The sequence below is a fragment of the Rana temporaria genome, chromosome 1 (assembly GCF_905171775.1).
Source record: "Rana temporaria chromosome 1, aRanTem1.1, whole genome shotgun sequence".
NCBI lineage: Eukaryota > Metazoa > Chordata > Amphibia > Anura > Ranidae > Rana > Rana temporaria.
In genome coordinates, this window is record NC_053489.1 from 11,357,998 (window position 1) to 11,376,796 (window position 18,799).

The 18,799-nt window shown below is 43.2% G+C and overlaps 1 protein-coding gene across 1 annotated transcript in view; it reads left to right on the forward strand.

The window, feature by feature from the left end:
• Positions 1 to 7,207, forward strand: part of LOC120928131 (vomeronasal type-2 receptor 26-like) — a 28,961-nt gene extending 21,754 nt beyond the window's left edge. Inside the window, exons 3-4 of the mRNA XM_040339393.1 lie at positions 5,384 to 5,507; positions 6,270 to 7,207. Of these exons, the coding sequence (XP_040195327.1) occupies positions 5,384 to 5,507; positions 6,270 to 7,177 (1,032 nt within the window). The 3' untranslated portion in view covers positions 7,178 to 7,207. The remainder of the gene's footprint in view (positions 1 to 5,383; positions 5,508 to 6,269) is intronic.
• The last annotated feature ends 11,592 nt before the right edge of the window (positions 7,208 to 18,799 follow it).

Below are 18,799 nucleotides of genomic sequence, written 5' to 3' on the forward strand. Positions count from 1 at the left end.
ATCTAAATGTCCAAAATAAATACAAATCGCTTTCCCATCCAAGAATTGCGACTGTGAGGCTTTGATTGCATGCAACCCTCAGTGATCACAGACCGTCTGGCACATTTATTTCCACAGGTAAAATGCAGGGTAATCGGGATATTGCCTTTTAACTAGGAATGAGGCGAACACCACTCGATTGGTTCGCACTAGAACCTGCGAACACACCAAAAGTTTGTGTGAACTTTAGAACCCCGTTAAAGTCTATGGGACTCGAACGTCTGAAATCTAAAGTGCTAATTTTAAAGGCTAATATGCAAGTTATTGTCCTAAAAAGTGTCTGGGGACCCGGATCCTGCCCCAGAGGACATGTATCAATGCAAAAAAAAGTTTTAAAAATTGCCATTTTTTCGGGAGCAGTGAACTCAATAATGCTTAAAGTGAAACAAAAAAAAGTGAAATATTCCTTTAAATTTCGTAGCTAGGGGGGGTGTATAGTATGCCTGTAAAGCAGCGCATGTTTCCCTTGCTTAGAACTGTCCCTGCACAAAGTGTCATTTCTGTAAGAAAAAAAAGTAATTTAAAATCACTCACGGCTATAATGAATTGTTGGCTCCCGGCAATACAGAGAAAAGTCATTCATTAAAAAAAAAAACGTGGGGGTCCCCCCAAATTCAAGCCCTTCAGGTCTGGTATGGATATTAAGGGGAAACCTGCGTCAAATTTAAAAAAAAAATGACGTGGGGTTCCCCCCAAATATCCATTCCAGACCCTTCAGATCTGGTATGTATTTTTAGGGGTATTCCACCTCAAATAAAAAAAAAATGGCATGGAGTTCCCCCAAAAATCCACACCAGACCCCTTATCCAAGCACGTAACCTGGCAGGCCGCAGGAAAATAGGGGGGATGAGAAACCCCCCCTTCTGAACCGTACCAGGCCATATGCCCTTTACCGGTGGTTGCTCACCCTGCTCCCGAAAAAATTGCAGTTTTTAAAACTTTTTTTGCATTGATACATGTCCCCTGGGGCAGGACTTTAGGACAATAACTTGCATATTAGCCTTTAAAATTAGCGCTTTAGATTTCTCCCATAGACTTTTACAGGGTGTTCCACAGCTCTTCGAATTTGCCACAAACACCCCAAATTGTTCGCTGTTCGCCGAACAGGCAAACAGGCAAAATGTTCAAGTTGAACATGAGTTTGACTCGAACTCGAAGCTCATCCCTACTTTTAACATTGTTTTTACAGTGATTTCACGTAACCACTAATAATTTGTCACTTCATATATATTTAGGGGCAGATCCAGAGAGAGAGTACGCCGGCGTATCTACTGATACGCCGGTGTACTTTCAAATTTCCCGCGTTGTATCTTTAGTTTGAATCCTCAAACCAAGATACGATGGCATCTGGGTTCGATCCGACAGGCATACGGCTTCGTACGCCTTCGAATCATAGATGCAATACTTCGGCGTCCGCTGGGTGGAGTTTGCGTCGTTTTCCGCGTCGGATATGCAAATTTGCTTTTTCCGACGATCCACGAACGTACGCGCGGCCGTCGCATTCTCTTACGTCGTCTCTAGTCGGCTTTTTCCGGCGTATAGTTAAAGCTGCTAGTTTGCGGCGTATAGTTAGATCTGCCTTGTTAAGTATGGCCGTCGTTCCCGCGTCGAAATTTTAATTATTTTTTTTTGCGTAAGTCGTCCATGAATAGGGATGGACGTAAGTCACGTCTAAGTTAAAAAAATGACGTCGTTGCGACGTCATTTCGCGCAATGCACGACAGGAAAATTTAGGGACGGCGCATGCGCAGTTCATTCGGCACAGGGACGCGCTTCATTTAAATGAAACACGCCCCCTACTTTCCGATTTGAATTACGCACCGAGAGATACACTACGCTGCCGTAACTTACGGCGCAAATTCTTTGTGGATTAGAGGAATTCAAAAGTAAGTTACAGCAGCGTAGCGTATCTCACATACGCTGCGCCTATCTAAATGTATGTGGATCTGCCCCTTAGGCCCCGTACACACGAGGAGACATGTCCGATGAAAACGGTCCGCGGACCGTTTTCATCGGACATGTCTCCTGGGAGCTTTTGGTCTGATGTGTGTACACACCATCAGACCAAAATCCCCGCTGACAGAGAACGCGGTGACATAGAAGACACCGACGTTCTCAAACACGGAAGTGCAATGCTTCCACGCATGCGTCGAATCAATTCGACGCATGCACGGGATTTTGGGATGCTGGTTACACGTCATAACCAGCGGACATGTCCGATTAGGTGTACTAACCATCGGACATGTCCTTGCTAAGAAACTTTTGTCCACTGGAAACCTGTCCGCTAGGCCGTACACACGGTCGGACATGTCCGCGGAAACTGGTCCGCGGACCAGTTTCAGCGGACATGTTCGACCGTGTGTACGCGGCCTTAGTTTCTTGTAGATATCACTGATCGCACTACTATTAGTTTAACATTTATAATTTAACTATTTTTAGTAATCGAGGTGCGGGAACTGTGGGCCAGATCCACGTACATCGGCGCATTTATAAAATGGGGTAGCGCATCTCATTTACGTTATGCCGGCTCAACTTAGAGAGGCAAGTACCATATCTTCATAGTATTTGCGCCCACATTTGTGCCGGCGCGACGTAAATTCCGAGGCGTAAGCCGGCATAATTGAAAGTGGGAAGGACGTGGGCGTGTTCCATTGAAATGAGCCGTGACCCCATGCAAATGAAGGGCCGCTGGACTGCGCATTAAGCTGACTATCGTCAGAGCCTCTCTGCGCATGCTCAGAACTCGGCCCGGTGCAATCAGTGAGATAGGAACTAGGCCCGGCGTACTTAGTGAGATACGCCCAGGGCATAAATAGGCCCAGACATACGCCCTTCCATTGCAAAAGTACATCCATTTGTTTCCCCCCCTTAAGCAAGGTGCTTTTGTTCCGTTGTCTGTTGCTGTTTGTTGGTTTGTGTCGTGTCGGTGTGGTTTTTGGAGAGTGTTTTGGAGAGTGTTTTGTAAAGATTACTTAGAGGAAGAGGAAGTTAAACTACTCCTTGCGGGAGAAGGAGATCATTGTGAGGGCCATTACCCGATTTGGTCGTTTTTTGCATGGCCCTGAGAGTGCCAACACCACCCCGGCCAGGAGGAGGCAGATACTGCAAGACATCACAGACGATGTCAATGCGTTGGGTGGTGAGACCAGGACCCGCAATGGGATCCAAAAAAAGATCAATGATCTCAGGCGTGTGGAAGCCGTGGGAAGCTGGCAAAGATTGCAGCACATGCCAGGGGCACTGGAGGGGGACCTGCATGTACTATTAGGCTGAATGCTGAGGAGCGTGCGGTGGCCCAGTGCTTCCACAGGCAGCAAGTGGAGCGGCTGCCTGGCTTTGACTCCATTGAGGAGGCCGTGAGGACAGGTAAGTGTTTTTTTTTATATATCTGGTGAGTAGCATTTGTGGGGGGGGAGGGAATATGTGACAAGTGTGTGGACATCCACAGATGTGCAGGAGGGTAATGGGCCATCTGGTCAGTCCGCAGCCTCCACCGGACATGAGTCTGAGGAAGACCCCCAGGCAAGCCCGGAGTCCTCTGAGGAGGGGACTGGGAGGAGGTGATGTCGGGGAATGATATTACACTCCATTTGGAGGAGTCTTCCCCTAGGGCTGGCAGCAGTCAGGCCTCCATCAGGGGTAGCCTCCCCCAACAGGGTTTCCCCCCAGGGGTCTCCCCTACTCCCAGGCCACATGCCTCATCTGGAGGCAGGAAGGCGACCCGCAAGACCAGGGGGGTGGAAGAGGTTCTGCTGGAAAACCTAAGAAGGGACCAGGCCCGTCAGACCCGCCATCTGGGTCAGGTCACCCAGGCTTTGGGCCGGATGGAGGAGAGTCTGGCCTCCATCAAGGAGTCAGTGTAGGACATGTCTTGCAACTCACTGGCAATGATTAACTGCTGTAACGACCTGCAGACTGCCACAGCAGGCGTGGGTCAGGAGGTGTGTGCCCTGACCCAGGCTGTCCAGGCCAACACGGCAGCCCTCAATGTGGGCCTCACCAGAATCGCCATGGCCTTGGAGGGCTGGCTGCCAGGTGGGCAGAGACCAGGCGATGCTCCTCCTTCCCCTGATTCCCTCCCCCCATGAGTCTCCCCTGAGGAGCCGGGGCCGTGGCCGTGGCCGGCCCAGGCGTGGGACACGCCAGTGGTGTTAAGTTTTTGTCTTTTTTTTTTCAGTGTTTGATGTTTATTTGTTATTTGTTAATGTGATTATGATTTGTTTTATGTTTGTGAATGATGTATGATTGTGGGGGTGACATTCCTGCCGGAAAAGGGGTGTCACCCTCAGTTGTGGTGGAGAAGGGATCCCCAGGACCAGGGAGAAGTGATCCCCAGGTCCGTGTGAATGGTGTATGAATGTACAGTGACATAATTGGAGCCTTGGCGTGGCGTTGCTGCTCCCAAGTCCTGCATGGTGGGCTTGTGCTAATCCAATTTGATTAGGATGTGATGTGTCTGTGCTAGGGACCACAGTGGTGTGCATGCATGCATTCTCATTGTGCCATGATTAATGTGTGTGTTTAACGTGCAAAGATGCCTACTGCGAGGCGTCTCCTGACTGCTCTTCCCTCAGAAGATGGGGTAGCCTCGGTCAGGGGGGGATTGTCTGGTTCGGGGTTCAGGTCATCACGTATGTCAATCTCCAGGCCCCTTATCACAGCGAAGTTGTGCAGCATGCAACATGCCCCGATGATCTGGCACACAAAGTTTGGGGAATACAACAGGGTACCCCCAGACTTATCCAGGCATTGGAAACTGTCAGCTGATGCGCAAAGCGCGTAGCCAGCGCCGGACAAACGTACTTTTGTGGATCGCCGTATCTCCCTCATTTCCATATTTGCATAGCAAAACAATGGTGCGTCTAGCGTATTTTTGCGCCCACGATGCGCCGGTGTAGAAAGATTCCGTCGGTCGGAAAAATCTGGTTTTCAGGCGTATCTCATTTTGGGGATACGGCGCATAGATAGGCCCGGCGCATATTTACACTTACGCCGCGCATCTCGAGATACGCCGGCGTACGTGCTTTGTGGATCTGGCCCTATATGTTTAGCACATATACACATTTTTGAGTGTTTATGTTCGTACTGATAGTTTTGTTGCTGTAACTTTTCTAATGAAAGGATTCTGCTAGTACTCCTAGATGTCTATTTTTGTCTTCTGGATCAGAACATATTCTGTGGTATCCAGACTAATGAAGGGCCACCTTCTGGAATGGTCCATGTGTTTCCACCAAGTTATACTGTACATGCTGCATCATTGTAAACATCAGAAGCTCGGCTTCCCTACACTATTATATCTGTACTTTTACTCTTGAATAGATCATATAGCTCTATATTATCTCAGGTCCCAAGAGGTCAATGCTCCGAGGAATGTCTTCCGGGGTTCAGAAAATCTGTAAGAGAAGGATATCACCCATGTTGTTATAATTGTGCTCCGTGTTCAGAAGGAGAAATATCAAACCAATCTGGTAAGCTTTATGTTTCTATAAGTATAAATTCTGATATTGAATTAGAAAATAAAACATTGAAAGTCCTTTAAAGTGATTCTGTACACACTTTACACTTTGCAGGCCGAACATCTCCCAAAATTGTATGAAATTAATGATTACTGATGAGGCCTTTCTGCACTTTTCTTCTACCTCTGACCCTAGTAAAAACAACACACACAGTACACAAAAACACTGGCTAGGCACACAGATACCGCTTTTAATGTCTCTGATGTTTAACCCCTTCCTAGCCAGTGTCATTAGTACAGTGACAGTGCATATTTTTAGTACAGATTACTGTATTAGTGTCACTGGTTCTCGCAAAGTGTCGAAAGTGTCAGATAGTGTGAGATTGTCCACCACAATCACAGTCCCGCCATGACTAGTATAAAAAAAAAGTCATAAATATATACCACAGTTTACATAAACCAATCAATATACTCTTATTGGGATATATATATATATATATATTTACCAAAGACATGAAGCAGAATACAATTTATGAAGGAATGCAATTTTTTTTATTGAATGTGTTTTATAGAAGAAAGTACATTATTATTTTATATTTTCAAGATTGTTGGTCTTTTTTTGTTTATAGCACACAAAACGCAGAGGTAATCAAAAAATGGCCTGGTCATGAAGAGGGGTAAATCTTCTGGTTAAGGAAAAATACAGAAAAAAATATTTAATACTGTCAAATAGCTACCGTGCCTAATGTTATGTTCACTTCTTTTTACTCTACAGACAGTGAACTCTGCAAGAAGTGTCCTGAAAATGAATGGCCTAACAAAGCTAAAACTATTTGTAATGACAAGGTCAATGAGTATTTATCATACGAGGAGGACATTCTAGTTTTATTTTTTTCTATAACTTCAGTCATATTTGCTACAACATCTCTCCTTATACTTGGACTATTTGTTTGGTTTCGGAGCACTCCCATAGTCAGAGCCAATAACCGGAACCTCAGCTTCATTCTGCTCATCTCCCTCATACTGAGCTTCCTTTCTGTATTCCTGTTCCTTGGCCGTCCTGTGGATATTACCTGTATGCTGCAACAAGTCACTTTTGGAATTCCCTTCACCATCTCAGCATCTTCTATTCTCGCCAAAACCATCATGGTCTTCATTGCTTTTAAAGCCACCAGACCTGGAAGCTCTTGTAGAAAATGGGTGGGAGTCAAACTTCCCAATACAGTCATGTTATTCTGCTCATCCATTCAGGTTATGAATTGCATTCTCTGGTTGTCCATCTCTCCACCATTTCAGGAGTATGACATGGACTCCTATCCTGGGAAGATCATCATTCAGTGTAATGAAGGGTCAGTTATCGGCTTCTACTCTATGTTGGGTTATATGGGGTTTCTGGCAGCTGTGAGTTTTCTTCTGGCTTTCATGGTGAGGACATTACCGGACAGTTTTAATGAGGCCAAGTACATCACCTTCAGCATGCTGGTGTTCTGCAGTGTCTGGATTGCCATGATCCCGGCCTATCTGAGCACCAGAGGGAAATACATGGTGGCTGTGGAGATATTCGCCATACTGACCTCCAGTGCTGGAATATTATTGTGTATGTTTTCTCCAAAACTCTACATTTTACTTTTCAAACCTGAACTGAACACAAGAGGGACAATGCTGGGGAAGAGAATGATGTAAATGTAACACATTGATTCAATGTATAATGCTGTAGATCATATTAAACAAATTCAGTCATATTGTTACCATCATCATCATTATGAATGACATCATCATCAGAATTATGATTTTTAGGGACATTGACTGCCTTCTGTCTGCCTATTGTACATAAGTGGATGGAAGGTGGATGTCACAGGATTGGATGATATTTTAGAGCTTCATTTGTTTTCTTGCTCTTACACGCCCCCCAGCATGCACAAGCAAACTACTGTCACTGCATTGTCCATTTGACAGTGCTGATCACAAATAAAATGCTGTGACCAATCAAAGCCTCACACAATGTAACCAACACCTGAAGATAGCAGCTTGCCCCCACTTTGCCCTCACACACTGATTGGAGAGTGATAGAAAAGAAAGATTCCAGATCACCAGCCAGAACAATTGGAATCCAGTACCAGCAGTACCAGAAACAGCTTCAGTCTTCCTTCTATTATCATTCATCCCCCTACAACACAGATATCAAACACAAGGCCCATGGGCTGAATACGGCTCGCCAGGCCTTGACATGTGATCCTCCAATCCAGTTCTGTAGCCGGAATGTGGAGTTCTCACCCTCCGCTCCATACTATCACTTGTAAACACAGAAGCCTTCTATGTTTACAAGGGACATCTTTGCTCTCAGTGGTTCCTGGAAATAACAGATCCCTGTACACAGTCACAGTGGGGCCCAGCGGGGACAGATCTCCAGAATCTGAGAGAGAAAACAATCTCCCTGCAGGTGAGGCAGAGCCACCTACACAGGGAGGTACTAGAGTCAGGCCAGGTAGGAGAGAGAGATGTGAGGAAGCTTTGTAGAGGGGGTGAGGTTGCACACTGTGCATAGTGTTCCCCTGAACCCTGCGCTCTGTACATAGTGCACTCCTGAATTCTACGCTCTGTACATAGTGCACTCTTGAACCCTGCGCTCTGTACATAGTGCACTCCTGAATTCTACACTCTGTACATAGTGTAATCCTGAACTCTGCATTCCCTATGTAACACACTCTTTACCCCTGAACTCTGTGTGTAGCACACCCCAGATACAACTGGTCCTCTAAAGGCAACCATACTGCTGATGCGGCCCGAAATGAAATTGAGTTTGACATCCCTGCTCTACAGTATATGTAGGTGATTGTTTTCTTTCAAAATTTTCTCTTCCAGCATGACTGTCCCCCTGGGCACCAATCAATCCAGCTCCATAAAGACATGGATTGATAAGTTTGGTGTGGAGGAACTCAAATGTCATGAACACTGTCCTGACCTCAGCCTGATTGTGAGTCAGGTCTTCTTATCCAACATCAGTACCTGACCTCTCTATGGTTCTCTTGGTTGAATGGCCAAAAATCCCAACAGATGCTTTCCAAAATCCTGTGAACAGTCTTCCCAGAGAAGTGGAGACAGTTATAGGCACAGAGGTGGGGGCGTGACTCCATATTAATGACCACCATTTTGAAATAGGATGCCCAATCAGCCCATATCGGTGTGAAGGTCAGGTGACTACACATATTTGGCCATTAACCCCTTCAACTGCAAAAGATTCACCCCCCTTCCTGACCAGGCCATTTTTTGCAATACTGCACTGTGTTGCTTTAGCTGACATTTGCGCGGTTGTGCGACACTGTACCCAAATAACATTATTTTCCCTTCCCCCCCCCCCACAATTAAAGCTTTCTTTTGGTAATATTCGATCATCTCTCTAGTTTTTTTGCGCGAAAAAAAATCATAATTTTTAAAAAAAAAAATATTTTTACATTCTGCTATAAAACACACCCAATAAAAAATAAATTATAAAATCAAATTTCTTCATCAATTTAGGCCAACATATATTCTGTTTTTGGTAAAAAATCCCAATAACCATATATTGATTGGTTAGCACAATCTTTATAGCATCTACAAACTATGGGATAGATTTATGCAATCTTTTTTTTTTTTTTTCACTAGTAATGGTGGCAATCAGCGATTATTAGCGGGACTGTGACATTGCGGCAGAAAAAATCTGGCATTAATTGACACTTTTTGGAGACCAGTGACACCAGTACAGTGATCAGGGCTAAAAAAATGCACGGTCACTGTACTAATAACACTGGCAGGGAAGGAGTTAGCATCAGGGGCGATCAAAGGGTTAAATGTGTTCCCTGGCAGTGTTTTTTTTATTGTGTGGGGGATGGTTTAAGTGTACAAAGATAGAGATCTGTGTCTCTCACAAAATATATTTCTTCCTTACTAGCAGAACAACAGTCTGCCTTGTTTACATAGGCAGACTTCTGTTCAGTCTCTCTCTGAATTATTGCCAGACACTCTGATTGGCTGCCGCTGTGTCCAATCACAGGGAGAGCAGGTCTCTGGTGGCATGTGTGCATCCGAGACCTGAAGAGAAAACATTTGTACAGTTATGTGGTTTTGCGTTTAAGGGCCGCCCTGCCACAGTATATGTATGAGGGGACGTCCTTAGGCAGATACACATATCTGCTGAATGTAATTTCCTGACGAATTTGCATTTCAAAATATTATTTCTGTGAACATTTCTACTTATATCTCATTGTGCTGCTGGATTCCTTCTTTGTCTCTTTCACAAAATTAGATTCATAATTTTTCAGTGTTGATGAGTATGTCGGGGGGCCCATACCCACTTAATTCTAGTGAATGGGCTCAGGATGTTCAGATAAGTTCCTAGTCATCTCTGTAGGTGCAGACACTGTGGAGTGATTAATAATCAATGTTTCCAGCAGAAGTAGTTTTATTCTGATTCACCTTCACCTGACAGCCTGACAAACTTCAAGGGCCAGATCTACTGATACGCCGGCGTACTTTCAAATTACCCGCATCGTATATTTGGTTTGAATCCTAAAATCAAGATACGACGGCATCTGGGTTAGATCCGACAGGTATACGTCCTCGTACGCCTTTCGGATCTAAGATACAATACTTTGGCGTCCGCTGGGTGGCGTTCACGTCGTTTTCCGCGTCGGGGATGCAAATTAGCTATTTCCGACGATCCACGAGCATACGCGCGGCCGTCGCATTCTCTTACGTCGTCTCTAGTCGGCTTTTTCCGGCGTATAGTTAAAGCTGCTTTTTTGCGGCGTATAGTTAGATTTGCCATGTTAAGTATGGCCGTCGCTCCCGCGTCGAAATTTGAATTATTTTTTTTTGTGCGTAAGTCGTCCGTGAATCGGGATGGACGTAACTCACGTATAAGTTTAAAAAATGACGTCCTTGCGACGTCATTTCGCGCAATGCACGGCGGGAAATTTAGAAACGGAGCGTGCGCAGTTCATTTGGCGTGGGGACGCGCTTCATTTAAATGAATCACGCCCCCTAATCGCCGATTTGAATTCCGCCGCCAGAGACACACTACGCCGCCGTAACTTACGGCGCAAATTCGTTGTGGATTTGAAGCAAAGCCAAGTAAGTTACGGCGGCGTAGCGTATCTTAGATACCCTGCGCCGGTGCAGATCTATGTGGATCTGCTCCCTAATCTCTAATGTAAACACATATAAGGTACACAGGAGGAGGGGAGAGCAGAGTGCTGAGCCCTGATTAATGGCTACATTGCTTCTATTAGGAATTTAAGGATGAATTGCTCCATGATGCTAGGTTATATTGGGACAAAAACAGAGCCCCCCCACCCCAAAGCACCCCCATGTAGAGGGCATGTAGACTGGTGTGGTTCAGGAGGTGTGGCACTTGCTCGTCCCCCTCTTTCCTGACCTGCTGGACTGTATGCTCAGATAAGGGCCTGGTATGTTTTTTTTGGGGACCCCACGCCATTTTTTTTAAACATTATTGTTTTGCCGCCATTTTGTTGTTTACATTTCAGATACAACCGAATCTCTGAATAACCAAAAACTTGTCCGAATTTGTATTCACACCGAAACAAATCTCACATGTGTAATGAGCACTGCTTGGTTTCCTCCAGACATAACATTTAGAATTGAGGCCAAACATTTCCATTTGGGTTTCATCAGATGAGAGAATCTCGGTCCTCACAGTCTGAGATTTCTTCAGGGGATTGTTTTGTGAACTCCAAGAGAACCTTTATGTGTTTTGCACTGAGGAGAGTCTTCCATGTAGACACTAGACATGTGCAATTCATTTATTTACACATCAAAATTCAGACAACATTTTCTCTTGCTGTTCTTTTCCATTTCTATTCCTCTTTCCCTTCATCGCTACTTGTTCATGCTACTTTTCTAGCTGGCTTTCTTTCTTTTCATCCTCCCTTTCTTTCTTTGTGGCTTGGGCCCCCAGGCTTGGTCCTGCTGGCCTTGGACACAGGATGCATTATTTATTTTACAAATTGGAATACTGATATCCTCTGCTATGTGCCTGCTTGAATTGTATTTATATATATATATATATATATATATATATATATATATATATATATATATATATATATATATATATATATATATATATATATATATATTTTATTATTTTTGTTATATCATTTATTTTTATATATATGTATATATATTTTTTTTTTTTTTTTGTAAGGTTGTGTATCGTATAACAACTGTGCTTTTAAGTTTTACATTTACCCCGGTGTGATAACCGGAATGTTACCTAAGCCAGCATTAGGTCACTCTTGCAGGCCACTTGAGTTGAGGACATTCTATTGCCGGCCTTCTGGATTCGCTTTCGGATCCCTAGGAGCTGGACTAATCTCAGGTTTACGGACTATCTTTTCTGATATATGATAAGCTTATGGTGTGTCCTCCACTGCTTTTTTTCTTTTGTATTCTCTTTTTTTGATTGTTGATGTGTTTTTCAATAAAACTCTTTGTACAAGAAAATTCAGACAACATTTTCATCAATTGGAGATTTGGATGTCTCTGAATTTCCAGATCACAATCATAACAAATGTCAGCTAATCTGAAATCAATTATAACAAAATGAATTATACAAATTTGCAAATGAATTTGAATTTGAAATAGAAACATATTACAATAACACTGGACTACAAAGAGTAGAAAGGAAATTAAATGAAATTATCAAAATGTTACCAGAATTGTGTCACTAATAAAGGAAAATAATGAGGGGGATGTGCGATTATACACCATGGGGTAAAAGACGCAGTGCAGAGGGAATGTTTGGATATTTTTTTTAGATCTCTTTTACAATTAGGGGAACCATGAAAAAATATCAGTCTCTACTATGATTGGTGGGTTCCTCCACACCATTGGGACTGGGAAAGACATGGAATTTTTCTTCTTGTGTAGCCAATGACTCAGATAAGTTGCACATGTAATGCAACAACAATGAGGGGCCAGACTCTTGTCCTGATCCCCTGATTTACTACTGCTGTCACTTTTTGGGGTGCAAATGTATCAGAAGTTATCTGTGTTGTTTACACAGTTTGGAGGCATCTTGGCTAGACATGTGCACTGCTTTTCATTTTATACATTTTTATTTCCGGGTCAATCGTTATGATCGCAATTTGTAAATTCGTGAATTTGAAAGTTCATAAATTTGTAAGTTCAAACATTTGTAAGTTTGAAAATTCATAAATTTAAAAATTAAAAAATTCGAAAATTTGAAAATACAAAAAGAAATCCAAAAATTTGAAAGAATAACTAAGGGCCAGATTCTCAGAGCGAGTACGCCGGCGTATCTACTGATACGCCGGCGGACTTTCAAATTTCCCACGTCGTATCTTTAGTTTGAATCCTCAAACCAAGATACGACGGCATTTGGGTAAGATCCGACAGGCGTACGGCTTCGTACGCCTTCGGATTTTAGATGCAATACTTTGGCGCTCCCGCTGGGTGGAGTTTGCGTCGTTTTCCGCGTCGGGTATACAAATTAGCGATTTACGACGATCCACGAACGTACGCGCGGCCGTCGCATTTTCTAACGTCGTCTGTAGTCGACTTTTTCCGGCGTATAGTTAAAGCTGGTATTTTGCGGCGTATAGATAGACTTGCCATGTTAAGTATGGCCGTCGTTCCCGCGTCGAAATTTGAAATTTTGTTTTTTTTGCGTAAGTCGTCCGTGAATAGGGATGGACGTAACTCACGTCTAAGTTCAAAAAATGATGTTGTTGCAACGTCATTTTGCGCAAAGCACGGTGGGAAATTTCTGGACGACGCATGCGCAGTTCATTCGGCACTGGGACGCGCTTCATTTAAATGAAACCCGCCCCCGGATTGCCGATTCGAATTCCGATGCCAGAAATACACTACGCCGCCGTAACTTACGGCGCAAAATCGTTGTGGATTCGAAATTCTGCCAGGTAAGGTACGGCGGTGTAGCGTATCTCTGATACGCTGCGCGTATCTAATTCTATGTGAATCTGGCCCCAACTCTCTAACTATTTAACTAACTAACTAATAATATCTAACTATTAAATTATAGGTATTGGAATTTCCTTTTAAATTTGGCTGTTAGTGAACAAAACAAAAACAAATTTATCCAAAGTTACAAATTATCCGAAATAACAAATCAAAACAAATGGAACAGAACAAATAATTAATAACCAATAATAATAAAAAAATATTATTATTACTGTTATTTATTATTATTAATTTGTCACTTTACTTTTGATTAGATGCGGCATTCATTGTTTCGGATAATTTGTAACTTCAGATAAATTTGTATTTGTTTTGTTCACTAGCTGACAAATTTGAAAGAAAATGTCAATACCTATAATTTAATAGTTTGTAATAGTTAAATTATTATTAGTTAATTATTATTTCATAATTTAAAATTTTCGGGTTTTCGGATTTTCAAATTTCAAACTTCCAAATTTTTTAGTTTACGATTTTATTCATTTTCAAGTTTCCAAATATTCAGAAAAATACTGACAGATTCTGAAAAAAAGCTGTTAGATAAAGGTTTGAAGTTTGCACCTCCGAGAAATCTGAGCAAGTTTCAGACCTTTATGGATGTTCACAAATTCTCTAGAAAACTGAGTATTAAAAGACATTTCTTAACGAATCCTATTAATGAAGGGCCTCACTGCACATTAAAATATAGGCATTCCAATTTGTCCAACGCCTCGTTGTTCAATCCCGGGACCCTACTGGCGAGTGTGAGGGTCTTTAGGGATGTTGTACTTAAAGATTTGGACAATATGAAAATTAAGAAGGCTAGACTGAATAAAGATCTTGAAATTGGACTCGATTCACTATGCTCCAATAAATCACTTGTCATCAGACCGGCTGACAAGGGGGGTGGCATTGTCGTCTTAGACAGATGCGATTATGTTGCAGAAATGCATCGCATCGTAGACGACAGTGCCACCTATACCCCTCTAAGTCGTGACCCTGTAGTCAAATACAAACATGAACTGGATGTCATTGTGGACCAGGGTCTTCATAAGGGGATTCTAAACAAAAAAGAGGGCCTGTTTTTGATACCGGTGGCTCCCCGCACACCGGTGATATACTATCTCCCTAAAATTCATAAGAATCAAACTTGCCCCCCGGGATGTCCCATTGTTAGTGGGATAGATTCCATCACGTCCCAGGTGGGCAAGTATATTGACTTTTACCTGCAGCCCCTGGTGCGTAACATACCCTCCTTCATTGGAGATACAAAGCAGGTCATCAACCTGCTGTCGGGTTTATCGCCCAAGGATGGTGTATGGATGGTCACGGCTGACGTGACATCCCTATACACCATCATCCCCCACGACCTTGGTTTCGAAGCAGTTAGACTGTATCTGACCCGAGACTCAAGTCTGGCCCCAGAACAGATCGAATTTATTATGACTCTGCTTCAATTTGCGGCGAGTCATAATTACTTTTGGTTCGATAACTGTTTTTTCCGCCAGGACCGAGGGGTAGCCATGGGGGCTAAGTACGCCCCCAGCTTGGCGAATCTCTTCATGGCCAAGTGGGAGGAGGACGTCGTCGACGGTTGCCGAAGGCCCGAGGTAATGCTCTGGGTCAGGTATATCGACGACGTCCTCCTCCTATGGGATGGAGAGAGAGATGATCTTGACATATTCATGAGTTTTCTTAATGATAATGCAAGAGGTATCAGATTTACTTTTTCTGCAAGCCAGACCTTGGTCAATTTTTTAGATCTAAATAATGGTATAGTGGGTGACAAGTTTGTTACCAGCACATTTTTCAAACCGACAGATAGGAACTCATTTATTCCTCTGGACAGTTGTCATTATGGTCCGTGGCTGAAGGCAGTCCCTCAAGGACAATACACTAGAATCAGACGCAACTGTACAGAGATTGAAGCCTTTGACACACAGGCTGCCATTCTGTCAAAAAAGTTCCTTGAGAAGGGCTACGATCCCACCATATTGGGTCAGGCGGTACAATCCGTTCGCGATGTGGACAGGGAATCTTTGTTAAAGGTCCAAACTAAAAAAGAGAGGAATGCCTTCTCCTTGCCATTCATAACCACTTTCTCGGTACAACATCAAAACATTAAACGTTTGATTAGAAAACACTGGCACATATTACAAAGTGATCTCGTACTCGCACCTGTGTTGCCAGCAAGACCGTCCGTTGTTTTTCGGGGGGCATCATCTTTGGGAGCCAGTGTGGCCCCAAGTGTTCAGGATCCCCCCAGTGAGAACAGGATGTTTTGGCAAAACCTTACGGGTTATCACAGGTGCAAAAATTGCCAGGTATGTCATCTGAACAAATGTCAAGATCGGAAGATCTCTCATTTCTCCTCCACCAGTACCGGACGAACTCATGAAGTGAAGCCGTTCATCACCTGCTCTAGTAAGGGGGCGATTTATTTGCTTCAGTGCCCTTGCGGGCTGCAGTATGTGGGGAGGACTAAAAGGGAACTTAAAATCAGATTGAATGAGCACATAGCCAAGATAAGAAAGGGTTTTCCAAACCATTCGATTTCGAGGCATTACGACCTGGTTCACCACAGAAACCCCGAAGGGACTTTATTTGTAGGCATTGATAAATATAAGCCAAATTGGAGGGGGAGTTCTCTGACCAGAGAAATTTCAAAAACTGAAATGTCCTGGATTCATAGATTGAGGACATACATACCGTATGGCCTCAACGTGGATACTGACATCAATGCCTTCATTAACAATGCTTAGTTTGTGTACCGTTACTTTAAGATATCTAGTTATACTAGCATGTGAAGGATCTAGCGATTCGCTTTTATGAATTTAAGGTGGACATTTGAAAACCTAATAAGTGGGGAGTTGGTCAACATTGATAATCAGTTTAAGTGTCCGATCTAGCGGGAATGTCTATTGAATTTTGAGCAACTTCTTAATTCCACTTTCTGTCTATGTTGATTGATGGCCTAATACTGGGGTTGGACCCACTGTGTATGTTTAACACAATACACAGGATTATAGCTGTACGGGCCACCCATATATATATTAAGAATGGAATCCATGTAACCCTCTTTTTTTATATATACATTTATATCTTTTTAATCTTTTTAATTTATTTAATTTGGATTATGTTTAGCCATGAAAGGTGGTGTCCCCAACTGCGGGTTCTTACTCCGCTTCCGGGAGACAATACCATTATGCTAAGCTCTGAGGAACAATTGCTGTCATATTTAGCCACCGTCCCGTTAAGGGCGGGGCTTCTGTCCCATCGACGAATCGCGAGTCGTTTTCTGAGGAGCGCATAGACTCGGGTTTGTCAGATGGGGCGCATGCGCGAGAAACTTAGAGCGAGGCTAGGCTATAGAAACACAATTTTAATTGCAGCTGTTCCTTTGTGGGCGGGGAGCCTGACGCTGCGGACGCACGTGTTGTAGTCCAGCGTGACGTGTAGCTATACTGCCACAAAGATGTTTTAATTGTTTTTGTACCCTGGAGTCGTGACGCATTAGTCCCGACTCCAGGATGGACCTTTGCCACGCCCTGCTCTGGGGAAGGTTACACACACTGCGCTGGAGGTCCGCCCTATTCTGGGCGAGTCCTGCGGGTGACCAATGAGCAGTGAGTTCCACTTGGTGGAACGCAGTGACACGGATGTAGGACTATGCACTTCCGGTGCGCACGTGTGTGGAACCCAGAACGAGGCTTGGTTAGTGTAATTGATAATGTTTTGATTGCTGTTTTGTCTTCTATAAGAGGGGATGGCGCTGTATGCCACTCGTGCCCCGAGACGAAGTGATTCTTTCACGAAACGCGTCGAGCGGAGCGAGTGACGTGCGGATGCCATCCCCTTTATCGCTATACACAAGTGGCTTTGTTCCTGGATACGTCCGGCCGGCGTTACAGGCCAATGCTGTTTTTATCGACTTAAATGTGAGTTGTATACCTGCTACATCTTGTTTTAAAATAAATCACCCAGATTTTATGCTATGTGGAGCTCTGTTTTTGTTTTCTATACCCACCGCTGAGCCTGGCAAGGTTACGGATATACCAGTTTCTAGTTCCAGTGGAAGAGTCACCATTCATTTAAAGCTTCATGGTTGAATGACATGCTGATAGTGGTCCATCAGGACCCTGATTTCTGGTAAGCAGCTGCATGATTGGTGGTGGATTCACGTCTGGTGCCTAATATCATCACTTCTGCAGTTCACACGGGTGTCTCTCCTGCCATTGGGATTACTTTTTGGATTTGTTACTTTATTTCGATTCATTTTGGACTTTATGGACTTTTATTTATCACTTCAGTGGTTTGGCTCACTATTTTGGTTGTGGGAGCTCTGTGGTGATGTGATGCTTATGGTGGCAACAACTCTTTAGCATTGTGTCGCCGGGAGCCCCATATACCCCCCTACGCAAGATTAGGTGGTTTTGGCCCCCTGACTCTGTGCGATTAACACAATTGTTTACACATTAGAGTGTTATTATAGGTATATATAGCACATGCACTTGGGCTGAGGCCCAACTGATTTGTTTGATATATTTATATTATTCGGTTTAGCGCAACTATTCTTTTCCTTTTCACATGTTTTTCTTTATACACAATTTAATTGCTGCTTATTAATCCGACCTTTGATCTTGTCTTAGCGCAGTTGTTTCCAAATTCTCTTTACTAAAATTTAAAACATGTTCTATTTTTTTTTCACCAATGGACATTTCAACAGACAAACCGATCGTGTGTACAGGGCTTAACAGTGAAATTTGAAAAGGAAATTCCAATTCCTATAATTTAATATTAGCTAATATCAGTTAGTTAGTTATTCTTTAGAATTTTGGGATTTTCTTTCTTATTTTTGGATTTTCAAATTTTTTAATTTACGAATTTTCAAATTTACGAATTTCTGAATTTACGAATTTACGAATTGCGATCATAACGAATGACCAGAAAAACAAAAATAAAACAAATGAAACTAAAACAAACTGATTTATCGGCAGTACACAAGTCTAGACAAGACTCCTCCAAACTGTGTAAACAACACAGATAACTTCTGATACATTTGCACCCCAAAAGTGACAGCAGTGGTAAAAAAAACATAACACCTTTATTTTGGATGCAAAATAGGAGATCAGGACAAGAGTCGGGCCCCTCATTATTGTTGCATTACATGTGCAACTTATCTGAGTCATTGGCTAAAAGAAAAAAAAATTCCATGTCTTTCCCAGTCCCAATGGTGTGGAGGAACCCACCAATCATAGTAGTGACTGATATTTTTTCATGGTTCCCCCAATTGTAAAAGGGATCTAAAAAAGAATATCCAAACATTCTCTC